This window comes from Bombus flavifrons, chromosome 9 (genome assembly GCF_040668555.2).
Source record: "Bombus flavifrons isolate JBK064 chromosome 9, iyBomFlav1_principal, whole genome shotgun sequence".
NCBI classification, from domain to species: domain Eukaryota; kingdom Metazoa; phylum Arthropoda; class Insecta; order Hymenoptera; family Apidae; genus Bombus; species Bombus flavifrons.
In genome coordinates this window covers 14,105,034-14,126,702 of record NC_138450.1, presented here as the reverse complement: position 1 = coordinate 14,126,702, position 21,669 = coordinate 14,105,034, and the positions used below count along the sequence as shown (strand labels likewise).

General features: G+C 32.8%; 2 protein-coding genes and 1 long non-coding RNA gene across 9 annotated transcripts; 2 read left to right on the top strand and 1 right to left on the bottom strand.

The window, feature by feature from the left end:
• The first annotated feature begins 84 nt into the window (after positions 1–84).
• Positions 85–5,846, top strand: Eb1 (microtubule-associated protein RP/EB family member 1). 4 transcript variants are annotated; one of them, XM_069120887.1, is made up of 7 exons: positions 94–572; positions 1,015–1,306; positions 2,801–3,032; positions 3,359–3,403; positions 3,952–4,040; positions 4,166–4,321; positions 4,418–5,846. In XM_069120887.1, the coding sequence occupies exons 2-7, from the start codon at positions 1,040–1,042 to the stop codon at positions 4,484–4,486; spliced, it is 858 nt and encodes a 285-aa protein (XP_068976988.1). In that variant the 5' UTR covers positions 94–572; positions 1,015–1,039; the 3' UTR covers positions 4,487–5,846. The 4 variants fall into 4 exon arrangements, with proteins under 4 accessions (XP_068976990.1, XP_068976988.1, XP_068976991.1 ...); XM_069120888.1 differs by lacking the exon at positions 94–572 and adding an exon at positions 615–740; XM_069120889.1 differs by lacking the exons at positions 2,801–3,032; positions 3,359–3,403 and adding an exon at positions 1,703–1,967 and having other exon boundaries at positions 85–572.
• A 1,736-nt stretch (positions 5,847–7,582) lies between these two features.
• LOC138183638 (paternally-expressed gene 3 protein) lies at positions 7,583–21,122 on the top strand. Of its 4 annotated transcripts, none has more exons than XM_069120874.1 (8): positions 7,583–7,900; positions 14,526–14,565; positions 14,652–14,817; positions 14,982–15,136; positions 15,419–15,505; positions 17,641–17,704; positions 18,396–18,479; positions 18,690–21,122. In XM_069120874.1, the coding sequence occupies exons 2-8, from the start codon at positions 14,539–14,541 to the stop codon at positions 19,664–19,666; spliced, it is 1,560 nt and encodes a 519-aa protein (XP_068976975.1). In that variant the 5' UTR covers positions 7,583–7,900; positions 14,526–14,538; the 3' UTR covers positions 19,667–21,122. The 4 variants fall into 4 exon arrangements, with proteins under 4 accessions (XP_068976975.1, XP_068976974.1, XP_068976977.1 ...); XM_069120873.1 differs by lacking the exon at positions 7,583–7,900 and adding an exon at positions 8,812–9,009; XM_069120876.1 differs by lacking the exon at positions 7,583–7,900 and adding an exon at positions 9,144–9,168.
• On the bottom strand, positions 7,806–8,717 carry LOC138183659 (uncharacterized). The gene is made up of 2 exons (XR_011174113.1): positions 8,580–8,717; positions 7,806–8,502 (listed from the first exon to the last, which is right to left on the bottom strand). It is a non-coding gene; the product is annotated as an uncharacterized LOC138183659 (long non-coding RNA).
• Positions 21,123–21,669: the final 547 nt, after the last annotated feature.

Sequence of the window (21,669 nt, the reverse complement as noted above, 5' to 3'; positions counted from 1 at the left end):
GTAGATAAAAATATCAATCCTGTATGATCGAACGATAGCAAAATTCATGATAATTGCCCGCTCAACGCTTTTGTCCAAGAAGACCGCTATGATTGGCGAGTTGCAAAGATTAGCTTCGCGATATGGCACACACCTTGTGAGTCAGGATTAAACGTTTTATCTACTCTCTGTTAACGGATATCGTGAATTCTTCGATTTTGAACGTATCTCGGAGCAACGAACTCGCCTGCCGGCGACTGAAATCTCTGGATCGCGGTTATATTCGTTTGTTAATTTCCATTGACACACGCATGAAATTTTTGTTGCTACGCGGTCGATTCGACGGAATAGCTGAATCGGATACGCGGTAAAAATAAATACGTACAGTAAAAAGCGCAAAAGAAGGATCACCGTGATAATCGTGCTTATTTTTCGGATGAAATTCAGTGCAGTACACGTGCATCATCCAATCGTTGTCGAAGGAACCGTTAGAAGTTTCAGTCGTGTGCGCGTTTGAACGATCTAGTATACATTTGTCATCTACGTGCGGAGAACCACTCCCGATTGGTGTTACGGTGTTTCCGTGATACTTGGTAAGTTATTATACCATTCCAGCATCTTAATGGTCGAAAAAAGGATAAAGATATTAAAATTTAATTACATTTCTATGCCTTGAATCGGTTGCTACTGTTACATCTTGCAAAAATATGCGTAGCACAAAGTCGTGGCATGTCGAAGAAAGAGCCCCGAATATGTCGACGGTCAGTGTTTCGAGCCAAAAAAGTGAATGGAATGTTATTCCTTTTAAGTCTGCTTCGAGATCAATCGTATAAATAATATCAGTGATCGTTTTTCGATCGACTAATGAATTTGTTATATTAGATCACTGTGTTCGCCACTGGGCTTTAGAACTTGATTCTTTCTTTATGTATTATATCTGTTTTGCATTGTATCAGTATAATGATAATGTACAGTTTTGCTAACATACAATCTGTTTCATGTTTTTTCCCTATCTGTTGAATCGTTATGTTTTAGTTACCGTTAAAAGAAGAGTACCAATATGGCTGTTAATGTTTATGCAACAAATGTGACAACTGAAAACCTAAGTCGACATGATATGTTGGCATGGGTAAATGACTGTCTGCAGTCATCGTTTACCAAGATCGAAGAGTTATGTACTGGAGCTGTTTATTGTCAATTCATGGATATGCTTTTCCCTGGAAGCGTTCCATTGAAGAGGGTCAAGTTCAAGACTAACCTTGAGCATGAATACATACAGAATTTCAAAATTTTGCAAGGTGGTTTCAAAAAGATGAATGTAGATAAGGTAAGTAATACAAAGTTATATGAAGTTTATGCAATGAGAATCCTAGGTAAAAGATTTTTAATGTTTTTGAGAATTCTTTTAAGATTCAAAAGTTGAAATGTTTTAACATTTAGTATTCTGTGTGACATTAATTTTGATCAGAAAATGTGGGATTGACAATAATACTATTAAAACAAAAAGCATTATTTATGATTATAAGATTTTACTTGTTAGGAAACTTAGAAAATATAATAGTTTAATGTAGATAATGAAATACGACACTAGTGTCAAGGTAAGCTGAAGTAATGAAACAAGATATTCTGACAATACATGGAATTATGTTGCTTCATTGAAAAGTGTTGTACAAAGTGCCAATAAACATAAAACTATAATTCAATTGTTATGAAAATGGTTCAGGTAATACCAGTGGACAAATTGGTAAAAGGCCGCTTTCAAGATAATTTTGAATTTCTGCAATGGTTCAAGAAGTTCTTTGATGCAAATTATGATGGCCGTGATTACGATGCTTATGAAGCTCGTGGTTGTACACCATTGGGTTCTGGTGTTGATGGAACCCATAATTTGTCAAATCCTCAACTGGTACCTTTACCACCTCAATCAAAGCAGATGCAAATGCAACAAAAGCATACGCAGCAACGTAACATTGCCCCTCGTCAACAGGGTACAGCAATATGGTGTCAATTTAATAGTATTGCTTTTTGCATGTCATATATTTTTACCTATATTATTTAAAAAATTGTCTAATTAAATGCTACATCAAATTTTATTACGATTATATGTAATTGCATTTATAAAGTATAGTTGAAGGCACCATTTGCTTTTGCAGTTTTAATCACATGCAAGTGTACAGTTAAATGGATTGAAATTATTTTGTAGCACAATATCTTTTTATTATTTATCCATTTTATATGTAAGCAGATATCTATTTCTCCATTATATTTAGTTTTACAATAGTAAGATATTGCACATGCTTTAATTATGAGTAGCTTGTTATTCATGATCATCAACATATGAATAAAATTTCTAAGACAGTTATTTACTACAGTAGTAGAATGGTATCATGACTGTTATTTTTAACAGTCTATAAATACACTCAAGTGGGGGGTAACAGATTGTCTTAGGAGAATAGAATAGACTGGACTTTCTTTAATCTTCATACTGTATCTAGGGAACACAATCTCCGTTGATGTATAGCAAGTGATACACAATTTATAATTTGATTAAAATCTGTTAAATATAACATATAATTTTTAATTTTATATATAATTTAATATCAGGCCTTTCTATTGATAAATTTACAGTTTAAAAATAAAGTTCTAATAATCCTTGTATTCCCCTTATTTATTTTATTATATTTTCTTATTTTAACTTTTTTATTTCATGTTTTAGGTTTTCATATATAGAAATTATTAATTTCATCAAAACATTTTTCTTATGTTAATTTTTTTGTTAATTTATTATTTTGTTCCACATGCTTTTTGCAATCATTTGCAGATTGTTCCAATTGATAAACTGGTGAAAGGCAGGTTCCAAGACAACTTTGAATTTTTACAATGGTTCAAGAAATTTTTCGATGCAAACTACTCCAGAACAGAGCCATACGATGCACTTGCTATGAGAGGAGGAGAAGCCATGGGTAGTGGTGGAAATAATGCACCGCATGGCACTAATGCAAAACGCACCACACCACGTGATGTAAATTCGACTAAACCGGCTGCTCGTATTGGTACATTATTTCACAACTTTTTTCTTTTATCTCATTTGAAGTTGCGTTGTTAAAAATAACGCGAACATTTGCCAAAAATAATTTATTTTTAAGAATAATGAGAAAATTAACATATTGATTCCCTTCTAATTTACAATCAACATGGCCTGGTTTTGCTTAATTGAAAATAACAATTAAAAAATATATATAATTGCCAAAAGATACGATATATAGTCAAATATTTACTTATTTTTTTGTACACGAATATTTTCATAATTCAAATTGCAAACATGAAAAGACAATGGGCTTGTGTGTCCTAATAACATGAGAAAAATATTTCGCTTCAGGTGAGGATCCTTCGCCTCCTGTACCTACAGCTAACGTCAAGTCTAGTAATTATTTTTTTTTTTTGTCTTCAATATTTTTATGCTCGTTTCTTTTATTTCTTTAGGTTTTGGAGGGTTTAAAAAAGGGTATCTTACCCAACAAACTTGTTTTAGAATTCTGATGTTTCTTGGAAGTAGTTTAAGAAGTAGTTTAAATTTAATAAAAAAAAAAAAGGGAAGATTTATAATTTTGGTTGTCCATCCTTCATTTAACTGTTTAAGAAATCATGTAGATATTGCTTTATTTATTTGCTAATCATAAATACTGTGAATAATCATCTTAATGCATGCTCTTTATCTTGTTCTATTGTACAGTTCACTGTATAGATTATGCTTCTATTATTTATATTTAGTATAGTTACACTGCTTGTTGTAAGGACATCCACACAGTATTATTTTAATATTAAAGTAGATTTGTTATTAAGTGTATATAATTCTCTTGTGATTCATAATATCTTTGTAAATACGATGAATGTCATATTGCATCTGTAGAGATTATTATGAATAAAAACGACAAGTGACTTAAAAAATAATGTATCAATTTTCGCATCTAGTTAACAAAGCTCCGGCTCATCGTCCGCAAGCGAAAACAGGCGTGGGAAATCGTGTCGAATCTGGAAAAGTTGAAGAACTTAGTGCCCAGGTATGCGGCAAACCATAAATATTATAATTCATATATTATATAATATTTAATATACTTCTATTATATATAATATATTATATATTACTATTTATAATCATAATACTATTTATAATAATTTATCGTAGTTGATGGAATTAAAAATGTCGTTGGATGGGCTGGAGAAAGAAAGAGATTTCTACTTCGGGAAATTACGTGATATCGAAGTTATGTGCCAAGATTGTGATAACGGAGATCCTCCCCCAATAGTACAGAAAATCTTAGAAGTCCTTTATGCAACAGAGGTATACTTCATACTTCAATGACACATATACATATAACTGATATCATGTTATAAAGTTACATTATGTTACGTTGTTGCTATTTCTTTGATTATGCAGGAAGGGTTTGCACCACCAGAAGAACTGGAAGGAGACGGTCTTGCGCCAGATGACGAAGAAGAATATTAACTTCACTCTTTTTTGTACAATCATTATAAAAAGTACGACAGCAAATTGTCCAAGTGCGTTTCAGTTTATTATCTATTTGTGAGCCAGTATCAGTACCCTTCGCATAATTGATATGCTACTTTGTATAGCTATTTAAGCATTTCCGCCTTTTCATTTTCGTTACAAACGTTTTCACCGAGAGTTCATTAAAAGTTTGCACGTATAATTAGGGTAGGAAAGTACATTAAATAAATGCACTTGAATAACTTGTACTCTACGACAAGTAATTATTAAGGGTCAAAGAAAAGAAAAAACAGAATTAGCAGTTCATATATTGTCATAGTTCTTTATCGTAATAAAAATAACGGTAGAGCTTTGAACATCGATAAGCCTCAAAATATGAAGAGGAAAAAAAAAGAAAATAAGGGAAAAATATTTTTGGATGCAGATACTCGACGACTATCTGAATCCAGTTTGTTATACAGTAATTTTATGTTAACTATGTTCAATAACGTGTGAGTGTTTTTGTTTGTAAATGCACTACTGTTTTTATCGATAAATAGGTGAAATCTCGTCGGTTTGTCCTTTTCGTACATTGTTGTAGTTCTTTGAAACCCGTATTTTATGAGCGCATAATCTATAGTGTAACTGTTTCAAACCTGTTTACCTTGTGCAATTGCGACACAATGCGTATGATACAATCGATTATTTGTTAACAATTGAAACCATTAATTTTTCACCGATCATAGATGTGAAATACGATATATGATATAATATGTCGAAACTGATTCTTGAAACGCATTAAATTGAATTCCCCAAATTTTATACACACCTTTGGTTTTTTCTTTTCTTTCTTTCTTGTTTTTTTTTTTTTTTTAATTAATGGAAGATCATAGTTTATGATATCATTATATAATTTATAAACTCATAGACACGATTGCGATCTAAAATCTAAAAAAAAAAAAAAAAGAAAACTGAACGAAACACGAATAACACATGTTTCTTGAGAAATAGTATGATTACAAGTAAAAACGACGATGATATTCACTTCTGTTTCCAGCTAATTGAATTTTGGAGATGCGAACGATCGTTCGATTTGGAAATTGGATTGAATGTCTGGTTTTGCAGAAATATTTATTTCACGCGAGTAAGACGACAATCGTCTTCGCATCTCCACGATCCGTCTTTCAGAACGAGAATGGCCTTAAAAACCAGCGATAAACTTGAGATTACAGAGGAAATACTCGAATTATTAGAGAGCAAACGCAAAGTGTATCTCCGAGCAGTACGACATAATTGATAAACGAATTACGTTGCAAGTACGAGGAAACGCTTAGCTTCTGAGACAAAAAATAAAAAGATGAAACACAAGTAAAAAAAACAGGAATTAAAAAGAAAAGCTAATGAAGAAAATTTGTAAAATTATACGGTCAGAAAGGGATTGAGTGAGAGGAAACGAGTGAAAGGGAAAATCAAGCACGTAAGCGAAAACTATGCGAATAATTTGCTACGTGCCATGGTATGGCTGGGTAATACGTATGTCTTTTGAAGTCATCAGGTTCAAAATCCATCGTACAGAAACAACAAATTATGCATTCGACATATTTTAGTTTCCTCTTAAGAATTAATCGAATATAAATCTTAAGATACGCGTCGATTATTGTTACTATCGTTTCTATTAGGATAATAATGCTCGTGTTAATTAAGTGTAACGACTATAAAAAAAGACGAAAGATATACGACGCACTTTAACTTGCGCTAAGGTTTATTGCTCTATGTGTGCGTATATAGCGAACCATTGCGAGAATGTGCTTCAAAATTTGAAATTTTAATGGTGAGGTAATAAACGTTTAATAGGATTCAACATTGCATGGTTTCCTTTTTTTTAATCTTTGAGTATGAGGATTGAAATTTTCACATATTAAGATTTCATATTAGAGTAGAAAATATTTAAAAAATATTTCTTGATACGACTTTTCGATTGTTTATCATTTATAATATAATATGTGTCATATATTGCTTTTTTACAAATATTTGACATCACATATATTGAGAATTTATTTGGGTCAATTTGTGATGTTTCAAATTCTACATTGTCGTATTGTTGCTGTAGTATATATATATATATCATAAATCTAAGTGTTTTTAATTTATTGCAGTTAATCATGCTGCTTCATTTGTTAGTATTTCAATTTTTCTTGTGCTCTTATAAGTCTGATTTTATCAATAATATCCATGCCATTAAAATTTTAGTGTATCAGGAGAAATGGGAGTATTTTATAAGGTAGATGAACTACGCGTAAAAGAATTACAAATTACGAATACGTCGATAAGTTTTTTGACATAACTTTTTATCTCTATGTTCGAAATGGTAATTTTTTTTAAATTCATCCATCGTGAAAAAATAAATTGATGTGTAATCCATATGTACAAATTTTAAAATGCCATATAATAAATGAGAATTGCAATTTTGCTAGCAAATTGCAGTTGCAACGACTGTTTCAATTGTGCTAATAAATAAAATGAAAAATATCTTTAATTATCTTTTTCTCTGAATTATTCAGAACGATATGAAGAAGCTGTGTAATCCGCAAGATTTTTCAGAAAAACCTGCATCATATAATAAATTTATTCCATAATATCTCAGTTTGTAAATCATATTTCTCTAATTCATTTTTATTTCACTTCTTTGTCATATGCCACGTAGAAAAATATCGTTCAAAAAGAAATAGGTACACGTTATTCAGTGAATCGTAGAAGTATTCGTACCCTCGCAATTATTGAATTCATATGATTAATATTCTTCAACGATATATACACTAATGCCCATCAATGAGAATACATATCTACGAATATAATTAAGGTTTTCATTAACGTATCACTTATTGAAAAATAGCAGTTCCTTATAATATTTCAAGAGAGATTAAACGAAACATCGTGAATTCGATAATTATAAAACTACGAATACTTTTGTGACTCACTGCACAACACCATCAAATCACAAACTCCCCTCAACAAAATCCATCAAACAATAATTCAACACAACAACAACAATAACAATATTATTTCCATTCATCCATATTGCATCATAGTATCAAGAACGAAACGAAGTTGCCTCGTTTCTGCCGCTCAAGTCCACGGAGCAATGATCGAGAAAAACCGATCCTCTGGCGTTGCTGAACGTGCGTGATCACGAAGAAACTACGGAGATACGGTAGCGGCCAAAGATTCGCCGAGCGACGATCCTCCATCACCAGTTGTTCCAGTGAATCGTTTGCATAGACTTCGATCGCGTGTGTCGCGTTTTACGTCGTGCTGACTACGAAGACCGACTATAGGGAATCGCCTGGTGGCGCGGAAAGGCGAAGGAAGTTCCTCAAGAGGAACCCAGCCGGTATCCGGCGTTCGATCAACGCCATCTCTAACTATACTTAGGTGAGAATGGAACGAAGGAGAGCAACGAAACAAAAACGACGAAGATGATGCTTCTTCGTTTTGGTTTTTTAAGTTTTGTTTGTTTCTTTCACGATTGGTGAATTTTTCTCACGGTTGCTCGCGACGGGAAGAGAAACAAGGTCACGTAATCTGATTTTTATGCGGTTCGCGGTTTTCGCGCCAGTCGCGAGTCGATTGCCTTTTGACTCGCGTTTAAGAGGTTACCATGAACGTTTGATGGTATTTGATGTTCGATTAGATTGGTTTGGATCGAATAGGATATAGAGTTCGACGTGACTGATTAATTTGTTGGAAGGCGAAGGTATTCTTTCGTGCACCGTTTGGAAATAATTTTTGATTGTATCTCCGTTTTCCTTACCTTTTCTTTCTTAGGTTTTTGGTTTTATCCGATTGGTCGAGAACAGTTTATTCATTTCATCAGTTTGATTAGCTATCGAGTTTGTTTAGTTGGGCTTATTGTTTGATATATCACGTATTTTGTTTTGATGCATTGAAACGAGTTAATTTGAACCATTGCTTTATGAGTAAGATTGCGAGCTGCTTTCGGAATAATTCTTTTTAGTAGAATTTGTCAGAATTTGCTAGAAATGTACAGTGAATGAATTTGGAGGATTTCGATATCGATCTTCTTCATTCTATAAGTTTCAACGTTACTCACTGTAGATTTAATTATTAACATTTTTATTATTTATAAATATACCATGATACCACTTTTTTTCTTTTTCCAATTTACATCGTTATATTGCTGTTTCCTCTTATATGTCAACCTTACCAACAAATCTTTTATTTGAGCCAAAAAGGGCTCCCTCTATGTTTATCGTCATTAACAACGAAACATATATTCTATGAGAATATCGAGCCTTGAATTATAATCAGATTTTACGAATTTGAATCTCATTTCGAAAATGGAGCGGTAGATGCTCGACTACAGAATACTTCGTGGAACGATTCAAATTTAAAGAGTTTGGATAGATTTGGTAACCGTTCGATTTATTCTGCCCTCGACGACCTAAACAACAGAAAAACGAGCTTCTTCTAAGGTTCTTTTGTAGTAGTTGGTCGTGAGCAACGTGTATGGACGTGTCTAGGTGAGTCTCGTTAACATTCTTTGCGTATAATACGTCTGATTTTAGTGTATCTATTTAATCAATCTTTAAAGTATATTTCAAAATAGTCAAAATTTAATTGAGGAGCTAATGATAACGTTAAACTTGATTTTATGATACGTGCAAGTAGCATAAATACAGGTATCGTTATAAGTCTTGGAATGTGTTTAAATGCATATAAATGGAACAATTGCTTGAAAATTATTTATTGGTTGCTTACAGAAATAACGATGATAAATTTTGAAGCATAAAGACTGTCAGAAGAATGAAATTTATCTGGAATCGAATTATATTTATATTTATGTACATGTTTACATGACCTTGATTGCTTCTAATTACACTATTATAATTAGCAACTGATTGACATACGTTGCATTTTATTTTATCTTATTAAATTCTTATAAAATAAACGACCAAGCAATCAAAAATAGATAGAACGCGATAGAAACGTATTGCATCAGGAATAGATGAAAATATTTAGTTTCATTTAAGATAATGTTAACGTTAAAATTATTTGTGGTACCTATAACACTAAAATTTAAAATGAAATAATTTTTACCGAGAAATAACATCCTTCATGTAAGTAAAAATTTGTTGTTAATAAATACAGGTTTCTTGGCAAATAATAATTATAATACAATTCCTATTATTATTTACTAAATTATTTATAATATTATCTATTTACTGAAAGGACTATATTTATTACTAAAAATTATAATTTGCCAGAAAGTCTGTGTTTCTTAGTAAAAGCTTTTCTACGCAGAAGAAAACATTATTTATTGACAGAGATTATTATTTCATTTTTAATTTCAGTATTGCAATCGTAAATAATTTTGGTGCTTTAACATTGTTTTATTATTAACAAAGATTATCATTTGGCAGAAAGACTCTAGTAATAAAGATTTTTATTTGGAAGGAAGATATTATTTCATAATATTTATTGTTATTAATATTATATCGATAGATAACTTTATTCTCTAGCCTTTTTGTTCTGAAAAGGGAGTTGGCTCGTGGTTGTGTCCACAAAATCAATATACATATACATAAATACAATATTTTGAAGATAATTAGAAATTATTATGAGATACTTGAAATTCTGGAGAAATATTATTACTATTATTATATATTGTTTATTATTTAATATACAGGGTGGTTGGTAACTGGTAGTACAAGCGGAAAGGGGGTGATTCTACGCGAAAAAAGAAGTCGAAAATATAGAATAAAATTTTTTTTTTATTTTTTTTCTTTTTTTAAATTTTTCCATCGAGACAACGATCTACAGTGAGATCCGTTATAACGAGACGTGATAAGGTGCACGCGTACCCAGCGAAAATTCAAAGTCGATTTTCTCGAAAATAAAGCCTCAAACGAAAAATGTTTATTCTATATTTTCGACTTCTTTTTTCGCCTAGAATCACCCCCTTTCCGCTTGTACCACCAGTTACCAACCACCCTATAATGTGGTATAATGTATAATATTTTATATATTATCTATTGAATAATAAAAATTATCCAATAACAATAAATCCAAGCACGATATCGTATTTTTTCTCCGAATCAGCTCGCCTTTTTCTGTTTTTTTTATCAGTAATATAAAAAGTAATTACGTACATTTGCCAACGTATACTCGTAACGTGTATCGTATACTATATTTTTCACGACGTTTCTGTTCATTTTTATTTCACGTTTGCGCGTTTCGTTATGGGAGTTTCAGCGTTCAGTGATGGATAACGACGGGTCATGCCTTCTCGATAGCAAAATTATCGTTACTTTCCTTTATTGTTTATTTGCTGCTGTTACGGCCTCGACAAGAAAAATTTCGAGCCACTGTCCGTGATAATGTATCGATTTCATGAAATTCGAACAGAAAGCGAATCACCTTGAATGGTGGTTAAAAGGCGGATGTGAATTTCCTTGGAAGCTTTGAATTCCAACTACGATCATATTACGTTGTCTCGTTAAGAACTAACATTAACGCAACATTTTATTCCCAATTTTTCCAATCAATTTACATACGTTGTTGAATTTCGTTTTTTAAATATTTTTGGCAATTTTGTTAAATCAATTGACACTGTAGAATTCTATATTTTAACATTGTAAAATTATACAAGCTGAATCTTTAATAAGCACAAAGTTTGAAAAATCCAAGCGTTTACGATGGTATGGTATCATTTTGGAAACACGAACATTTCTTTCATGTGTTTCGATTTATTATCCTAATACTTTGTTTCTCGTACCTCGGCAAGACGATCCATAAATTATCTTTATTTCCAGCTATCGATTAGTCCTTAATCAGTTAACGTTATGTGCTTTGTAACACCTATAACATTATGAGATTTTGTACCTGCATCCCGTTAAATCTAGTCTCCAAGTTACTTCGAAGCTTATCTTATCTACATGTCACTGTACTATAGCGTTTTATCGATGTCTGTTTTACCAATTTATTTTAACAATTATTAACATCTAGCTTTCAATTTAATCCCTTAAGGTTTACACTCGTTCCAAAACTATATTCCACTATAAAAATTAATAAGAAAAATTCGTTCTATAAATAAAAGTCACATAGACACTTGTTCTATAATTGAAAAACAAAAATTAGCAAAAGATTCTCTTTTTATTTGATACCGACGATCGTCGCGTTTTTCATCAGGGACATTCGACGATCATGGGTGTTTCTGCTCTCACTAAGCGATAGGACGGGGTCATGCCTTGTTGATAGAGAATTATCACCGTTGCATTTCTTATTGTTTATTTATTACCGTTTCATTACGGTTTAATGGAAGAGAGTTTTATTCACGTGAACCCACAAACCAACTGTACAAACCCTTCTCGCTAGGAACAAAGTGGAAAATGTTATTAGGTTCGTGTCATAGGCGAACGTGTTTCTATCACGGAAGCTTTACTCAGCGAGAGTAATGGCTCTATTATTGCTCCGCAATGCTAGTACAACGCAGTCAACGTCTATTGCCCGAACAACTGCACGTTAACATTATGCTAATGTTTTTAGTGCCACTTGGTTCGTTAAGTGTCGATTATTCGACGATAATTTCACAGCAATATTACGCTTCTTTTTTATATTTCCAAGTTGTTTTGTTTACGACTGTAAGTGTCGATAGAATGACGATAATTTGGTAGGAATTGTGCTTAATTTATGTTGCCTTAATTTAAATGTTGGCATTATAAATATACGATACGTGTGTTGTTGGTTAAAAAAAATCAAGATTTTAATATTCTTCGTCATAGTTCTTAGGTTATTAGTTAAATTATTACCGTGTATATATTTTTTTTTTTACAAATTGTACACCTGTCAGTTACCGAGGTAATGAATTTTATCGCTTCTGAGAGTTTATTGCTGTGTGTAAACTATAGTAAAGCAATAAAATAAAGATACGATAAATTGCATAAGTATAAGATGTCAAACATGTAAATATGATATACGAATAACGTATATCTCTTGTTAAACGTTATTTCTCTGATTTCTAGAAGAAAAGATATCTTACAAAAATATGTCTCTCAAACGTCACGAACCTAATATAACGAATAATAAAAATACAAGATACCGATTTCGGTATAAAATTTTCAATCGTTTCGTAGCAGATAGAATACAAAACTAGTGGGTGGCAACATTTCTGGAACATTTTGCGTTGTGAATGAACGTTTTATACGATAACCTCGAGATTTTGCGTTATCCTTCGTTAAATATTCGCCGTTTATTTCGCTAATTTCCTACCAACGGAGCAATCGACACGATGCCGTATAATTATTGTGGTTGTTTTACGATTTTATGCCAATTTACGTAGGATAATCTGAACAAATTACGTGGATACTATTTATACCGGTTTTATAAAAAGAACTTGAATTACGAATAATATTGTTATCACGTGTTCCCCACTATACGAACTTTCTGATTATTCACCGCCAAAAATCATCATTCATTATTGGATGATCTTTTAGAATGAGTCGAGTATCAAATATCAGGCGAGAAAAAAAAATATCGTGGATTCGTTTGATTAAGTAATGTTTTCGCAAATCGTTTGCCGTTCTTTCGTTAATATAAGTATGTCGTCAATGGAAGCAAATGTTTAATTAAAGTATGGCTTGTTAAACGTTTGCAGTTGGGTGAAGTTGTTTGAGTAACATGCGAGGCGAGAATACTTAAGTAAATGTAATGTCTTTCATAATAGAAAACGGAAGATATCTCGTAACAATTTTTATTTATTATTTTGTTAATTGTAAAGATAGTATTACCACATTAACTGTGCTTCGATATTGACATTTATTTTTCATATTTGTTGTAAGGGAGCGATCCTAATTCAAATGTTAACAAAACTGTGTTTATTAAGCTGCTCAATTTTCAGATTAAATATGTATTTTTTTATTTTCTTTAATATGTCGGGAATAATGATTGCTACAAGATAGCTGAATCTTCGATCTTACGTAAAACTTTGCAGATTCGTAATCTAGGTTTGTCTTATTAATTGAAATCAGGAATTATTACTATATCTAACGAATTAGTCAATCGAATAAAATTATCTAAAACGAATGAAATAAGTTGGTAAAAGATTGGAAAATTTATATCTGGATAACTTTTTTTTTATCGCTAACATCACTTAATGGCATATTTAATCGTTGGCTAAGTGTTAAGATATATAAGTAACGAGGGAACAGCGGGATGCTGAATAGGAATGGCGCAGCGCCTCGATTTTTCTTCTCTTGAGAATTAAAAGTTAATGCGTAAAAATGTTATCTAACGATAAATGTTATAATTATCGATGCATAGTAATACTTGATTTGACGTATGAACTTCTAGTCTGTTACATAAATTTATAAATAACGTCATTTCCATCGAAATAAAACAATTCAAATAATCATTTTTAAATATAAAATAAATTAAACTTTCTACCTTTATATTCGTAATAATTTATATCAAAATTATTTCATTTAAGACTTCAACATTTCAGGTTATTCGCGAAGATTTACATAAAACATATCTAATTGAAATTTATGCTACCGCTAACGCGTGTTTCGTATTTAAAATTATTTCTTAATGGGAAAATTCGAATTAATTAACAAATATTTAACTAACTTCTATTCTATTATTGTGTATGTATTATACAGGGTGGTTGGTAACTGGTGGTACAAGCGGAAAGGGGGTGATTCTAGGCGAAAAAAGAAGTCGAAAATATAGAATAAAAATTTGTCGTTTGAGGCTTTGTTTTCGAGAAAATCGACTTTGAATTTTAGCTCGGTACGCGTGCGGTACGTTATAACGGATCTCACTGTAGATCGTTGTCTCGATGGGAAAATTAAAAAAAAAAAAAAAAATTAAAAAAGAAATTTTTATTCTATATTTTCGACTTCTTTTTTCGCGTAGAATCACTCCTTTCCGCTTGTACCACCAGCTACCAACCACCCTGTATTATTCGAACATACATTATAAATACGTGTACTATAGTTTGTTTAGTAATTGATTATCCAGAATTTACAATCATTTTTAGATCAAATTTAATCATGGAGGGTGAAGTAACTACGACCTCTGTGAGTATTGAAAGTTGATATAAAAAGTGATTAAATAAATTAAACAGCATAATAAAGAAACTAACTTCTTTTGAAATCTTCTTTAGGACATACCCCAGATGCCAGAAGGTATTAAAGGATGGTTAAGATCTGTGTTTATCGCCATGTCACAGACTGTCGTAGGCCAAACATTGTTCAGAATGGTCGACTCGTTTCTCTGGAGCGTCGAAAAGTCTGCACAATGGAGCTTACCAGCTCAGGAAATTGAAGCTGGTATGTTTGAATTATTTTACCAACTACTCTAATCTACTTTACTATTATAACCAAAGACATTACAAATTTATTTCTTTGTGCATTACCATAACTTCAAACGATTTGACAATTTGTATCGACGATATTGGATGGACTAATTTATATTGTTTTGTATTATAAAACAGAGAACAGTGGTAAAGTATTCGGGAAGATGAAACTTATCAGACCCTTACCGTGGTTAATATTCCTGCCAGGATTACTGATCCTTCGAATCATCAGATGTACAATTAACGTTGGTGCTTATATTTTCGGCTATCCACAAGTGCAACCGATTACAATGGTACGTAATGATATAATTCTCAAAGAATTTTTAGTCAAATTTATAATTGCTTTGGCGACATTATTGTTTGCCGTTTAAACGTTCATAAATACACAGAATGCACGTAATGTGCGAAAATATATAAAACATCGAACGTAGAGTATTAATTATAATATTTAGCGGGTGACAGGAATTTGTCGAGGTTTCAATTTTTTAATTACGATCAAAAAAATCCGAGTCCGCGTAAAGGATCACGAAAGCGTAAAATGTTTCTTAATAGATCTGCGAAATATTTGTTTACAGGTAAAATTCTCGCAAAGGATCCGCAGACGATTAAGAGCGCTGAACTTGAAGATAGCGAAATCAATGCGGCGTAGTCCGACTAGCAAGGTAAATCGACGTACTGTCAACCTCGTTGCACGTTTTCTTGTATAGGTACTTATCTGTTTGAATATCGATTTTCCTATGTTTGTAGTATAAATAGAAACGTTTATGCGTGTATTCTAAAAGCTTGTAGGAAGTTTGTTTGTGTTATGGAATGGTTTATCAATAGTAATCGACTTTAATTACTGTAAGAGTAGACATCCTTCTTCAAACTCGGTTAGTTTTTAGACACATAATTAAAATTAGTACGATAATAGTCTCGGTGATGGATGTAGGACAAGAGATTGACGATGATCGAGGCCAAGAAGGCCTTAATCAGATCTATCAGATTGACTTTGTCGACTTTGTCTTGTTTGGATACGTCTAAATCGTCGCCTTCGCCACCACCAACGAAAATTCGCATAAGTCATACGGATCTTGAACCGGTAAGTAAGATTTATCCTTTGAATAAATTGTTCGTGGAGTTGAGCAAATTTTATTTTAAATGAGTGTAACAAAATAGTTCGAGATAATATCATGAAGGTTTTATGGTTCATGTAGCATTTGTTCGAAGTGTCATCTAATTATTATTTTAATTTGTGTTCGTAATTATTTTGTGAGTATTGTCATCGACGTCTATAGTTATTTTATCATTTTATTTTCCTTTATTTTCAGTTATGTCTCGTACAATTATATGATTGGATACCTATGTAATTGTATGCTTAATATAAAATATTAATTATTTTTAAGCGATACATTCCCTATGTTATTCGTAATTATTATTATTTATAAATGTACGAAATGATCGCAGCTGGCAACCCCGGACGAAAAATCAACCACAGAATCTGTCGACAGTCCGATACAGCATGAAGCGAAGCGCAAATTTTCTGAGATCAGTTCGGATGAAGAAAATATCGGCGGGTCGGAAGGCGAAACGCTGGATTTGAAACTTGAAAGATTGGCCATGGAAGATAGCGCGGACGATTTAGATTTTAACGTGAGTATTCGATCTGTGTAATTAAAAATCATACACATTGACCGTCACGGATGAACTTTTCATGGTTACATATATTCTTTTAAGCTTAATGCCTTGTTCAACGTAGTCAAGTTTGATAAGGCCGAGTCTAGAAAAAGAATATTTCACAAGTCAAGTGTAATATAATAAGTTTATACGTTTGTACTAGTAAAGCGATTACTAATGACGTAAACTGTGAATTTTTATGCAAATTCACATCTTTGAGAATATATTTAAAAATGTAGAAAATCGTCTTACCTACTGCTGTTTCTTTAGTTTTTAAGCTTATGAAAAAGGTGACCTGATATTTTGAAAAATTGATACGGTCCAGTGTTGACGTTTATTTCGAGTTTGATGATTTAGACGCATCAACAAACAAAACTATTAGTAACAAAATTATTATATGTTCGTGATTATTTTAATTTACAAATTTTTGTAGGAAAATTTGTGGTTTGGTTTTTTAGCTTGTCACGTGTAGCACAGGGATCAACACAGCGTCTAGCTCGATAAGCAGCGATGAAGCGGACAAAGATGTGTCTTTAACGGAGTTGAGGGACATTCAGAAGGAAGCTAATGAATTTCTCCAAAAAGTGGTAACATCTTCGGGGACAGTGGTAAAATCAATATAAGTAATAGTCTTGTGGTCGTTCTGTATTTTGTGTCTAATGTGGATGCGAAACAGTTCGCAGTAGAATACTTAAGTTACAGTAGAGTCGAATATACCTAATTAAATAAAATTTCAAATAATTCGATTGAAATACATATTTGAGAAAGATTTGAATAATTTTATTAAAATACCTAGGTAGAAATATACGACTAATTCGATGAAAATACCTATTTAAAAACCTCGTAAACTCACGTTAACACGTTGACTGCCGATGACACTACGTTAGAGAGTTATGACTTGATCGTTAACAGATAGATTTATGTAGTGTTCCAACCAAAAGAATATTGATTTTTTTCTATCAGTAAAATATTAATTTTGTTTAAACGACGGTATATTAATTTTTTATTTCCTATGAAAAAAAGAAAAATAGGACTTCCCTCTATTTTCTATGCATATTACTTAATAAATATTTTATCAGCGTCGTTTTGTATTCTATGTAATCTGTCACTTTACGCAGTATATTTCTATTCAAAATTGCAGACAGTGAGTTTGGAGAAATTGGAGGGCACCCTGGATGGCGAGAAATACGGCGTGGACAGTTCGGGTGAGTCCGTGTATTCGTCGGCAAAGGAATTCGACGAGGACTGCGACACCGTCTTTTACACGGCCATCGGCTGTCCGAGTAGTTCACCGAAACAATCACTATCCATCGAGCCGATTATTCCGGTGAACCACTCTTCCAGCCGATGCTACGAGGCAGGGAATTTCCAATCTGACTAATTCAACCAATGATCATTGATTAGAATAAAGATGGTTTCATAGAAACAATGTTAAATGTGAAGTGTCTCGTGAACCATTTTTCGACAGCCTTATCCTACTAACAATTTTATAGGAAACGTACATAGTGTTTTCGGATTTTTTGGTCAGATTTTTATTCGTGCGTTTCATGCATGAATTATTTTATCTTTACATTTTTATGAAATTTTAGAAAAGAATCGATCTTTGAAATTCGATCGAAAAATCCTAAAACATCGTATATACAGAGTATATGCAAAGAACATATATTCGATATGCGTATTCGTAGCGTATCAATTCACAAGTAGTTCCAGCTTATATTAAGTAGCTTCTCCTAAGAGTATTTCTCTGTTCGTATTTAAAGAAGAAATTCCAAGAAATCCCACTTAACAAGTTAAGTGCCATTTGCTTTGTCATTTTCAGTCTCATTGAAATATATCGACAATTATTTGATGAATAATTTCAATGAAAAATTTATCAAAGAATTTTTGTTTTTTTAGAACCCAAACGCCGAAAGCCGATCTGTACGTCTAAACAGTTTATCGATCATGAAATAACGTCTACGTCGGAGCAATTGCCAATAAGTACGTATTTAATTTTGTTCAATATCTTCGTGATTTAAGTATTTTAAAAGTGAAATAAATTTCCATTAACATTCCATTCCTTCAATCTCATTCATAAAAATATAAATTTGCATACACGTCCATAGTTTAAAGACTAATTATTACTGTTGCTATTCATCAACTACTTTATATCAATAATGCTAACCAATATCGAAACTATAATTCTTTCAGGCCAGATCTCGTCACCGCAAGAAACCGATGAAGTGTTCATGAGAAGCCAAAAAGAGCTAGCAACTTGCGAATTACCGCCAGCGCAAGAATCCTGCGAATTACCGCCAGCGCAAAAATCTTGCGAATTACCGCCAGCCCAAGAATCTTGCGAATTACCGCCAGCGCAAGAATCTTGCGAATTACCGCCAGCGCAAGAATCTTGCGAATTACCGTCAGCGCAAGAATCTTGCGAATTACCGCCAGCGCAAGAATCTTGCGAATTACCGCCAGCGCAAGAATCTTGCGAATTACCGCCAGCGCAAGAATCTTGCGAATTACCGCCAGCGCAAGAATCTTGCGAATTACGGCCAGCGCAAGAATCTTGCGAATTACCGCCAGCGCAAGAATCATGCGAATTACCGCCAGCGCAAGAATCTTGCGAATTACCGCCAGCGCAAGAATCTTGCGAATTACCGCCAGCGGCAAAATTTCGCGAATTACCGCCAGCGGCAAAATTTCGCGAATCACCCCTAGCATTAAAATTTTGCGAATTACCGCCAGCGGCAGAATCTCGCGAATTACCACCAGCGCCAGAATCTCGCGAATTATCACCAGCGCCAGAATCTCGCGAATTACCGTCGACGCAAAAGTCTTGCGAATTGCTCTCAACGGCAAACTCGTGCGAATTACAGCGAGAATCTTGCGAATTAGCGCCAACCCCAGAATCTTGCGAATCAACGGCAATCTCCAAATCTTGCGAATTACCGCCAGTTCCAGAATTTTGCGCATTTCCGGCAGCACCAGAATCTTGCGAATTACCGCCACCGCCAGAATCTTGCGAGTTGCCGCCATCTCAGCTACCTTGCGAATTAATGCCAGCACCAGAAACTTGTACATCAGCGGAAGCTCATACTCTGGACGCAAAAGAATTCCCAATTGTGCAAGAAAAAGAGGATTACAAGCTCGAAAAACTTGAACATCACCGAGATACCAACTAAACCTTCTTGACTCAAAAACTCAACCTGAATAGAGATGCTGTCCTCTCCAACCTTCCCCTAGATAGGAATCGTAAAAAGGAGGAAAGACGAAAACAGAATCTCCTGACCATATTAGGACGATCATAGATCACAATTGGAATTTTACGAAAATCGATTCTCTTTTTTTTTTATGTTCCTAGTTTTTAGCGATCACTCGTCATCGTTAAAATCGACAAAATCGAATTGCGCGCGACCGTCGACTAAATTAAAAAATCGAGATATATTTATTTTGAGCACTACTAACGTTAATATTCTAAATTTCAACGACACTGATTTCTAAATTTAATAATATCAAGCTACTAATTAAGGCTACGTAATTATTTGAGACACCACTGATGCTGGTATTCTAAGTTTCAACGATTCTTGTTTGTAAAGTTAATGATTCAGTGTAAATATACGCTTCTTACTTCGTTTGATCCATTTTGGGCTAAATGACTTTATAAATTCGTGTTGGACGTTTTTCTGACATTCGAGATTCTGATACTCGGAAAAATACTATTCAAGAAACAGCGGTCTGATCGTTACGAAAGTTTCGTTCCAGACGGCAATGTATCGCTAGCACGACCAACGATAAAAAAAATTCTGGCAGATAATAGGAGATAATGGTTGAGCGATTCACAGGGCAGATGGGATTCTAGCCACTTGTGCAACGTTTGGTAAAAAATGTCTGATCTATTCGGCATGGTGTAAAGTTGCACGACGTTTTCTCGTGTTGCTCAAAGTACAAAATGGGACACGTTATCGTGTTCAGCCTCCCGCTTCAGAGATAATTCGTGTAGCCATTTATCGTGGTTGCAATTTTTCATGCGCGGTCAGTCTGTAAAAATAACGTCGGGAGGAGAAGTTGGAGCTACTCTTGTAAAATTTACAATCGATAGTAATTAATAGAGAATTAAATTAAGAGATAGTAATTACATAGCAGAATGTTCTTGAAACTTCGAAGATTATTTTTGAAAAGAAGGCCACGAGTATTGATAACTATTTTAAAAAGTAAATTAATAAAAATCGAATATCGTCGTATTGGTGAAAATTAAATTAACATGTAGTAATTAGAGTATAAAATGTAATTAGAGTGCGTCGGATATATTGATGCACTTGAAGTTTCAAAAATCAGATTCGCATCGTTGAAGCTTCAAGGGGATCATTCTGTTTTCTAGTTTCCATTCAATTTCAAAAAATGAAATAAAGACATTATATATCAAAGAAGACTGAATATGATTACTTAGAAAAGCTTGATCTCTCAGAGCTGGAATAACATTTTAGATCACGTTAACGATATATTTTACGAACGATTAAAAACCTCGATATAAATTTCCCTAAATAATCATATTAAATTAATCTAAGAAGTGCACACGAATGAGAAATTATTCAAAATGTTTTTATATTACTTTTGCAAAATGAAATTTTTATTTTTGAACATGGTGTCATTTCTTAATAAAGAAAGCCAGATATATTCGAAGCATTTTTATTATCCTCCTGCACACACAAATTTTACATTAACATTTTATTTATATCTTTGCATTTGTCAATATCATTCGACTATGAAATATTCACAATAATCATTGCGATACGATAAACGATAATTTCAATTCTTTTTTAATTTTTTAATCGTAAAACAAACAGTTTAATCGTAAAAGATAAGAAAAAATTGTTCCTAACAAGTTAAAAAGCATTGTTTTTTACTATTCCTGAGAAATAATATTTCCTCTTTAAAATGATATATAAAATGCAACGAGCATCTAATATCTTTTGAATCCATCGAAATTATTTTTTAACTATATTCAAAAAAAAAAAAAAAAATACTTCAAAAAGATTCTATCTTCTATCGAGGAAACACTTTTTAACGATTCCCATATTCGACTAATTTACTCATTGTCCTATTATCGTCGACAGATTTCTATCATCTCGACCGCGAAAATTCACGAATACGTCAATTCGTAATTATATTTTTATCTCGCTACGCA

Excerpts from the sequence above, each read along its gene's own strand:
- LOC138183638 (XM_069120873.1), top strand. Across the intron at positions 15,506-17,640 it reads GGCGTAGTCCGACTAGCAAG|ACAGTGAGTTTGGAGAAATT; the intron begins GTAAATCGACGT and ends TCAAAATTGCAG. Across the intron at positions 18,480-18,689 it reads GTCGGAGCAATTGCCAATAA|GCCAGATCTCGTCACCGCAA; the intron begins GTACGTATTTAA and ends TAATTCTTTCAG.
- Eb1 (XM_069120887.1), top strand. The coding sequence starts at position 1,040 with ATGGCTGTTAATGTTTATGCAACAAATGTGACAACTGAAAACCTAAGT. Across the intron at positions 3,033-3,358 it reads TAAACCGGCTGCTCGTATTG|GTGAGGATCCTTCGCCTCCT; the intron begins GTACATTATTTC and ends ATTTCGCTTCAG. Across the intron at positions 4,041-4,165 it reads TTGAAGAACTTAGTGCCCAG|TTGATGGAATTAAAAATGTC; the intron begins GTATGCGGCAAA and ends AATTTATCGTAG.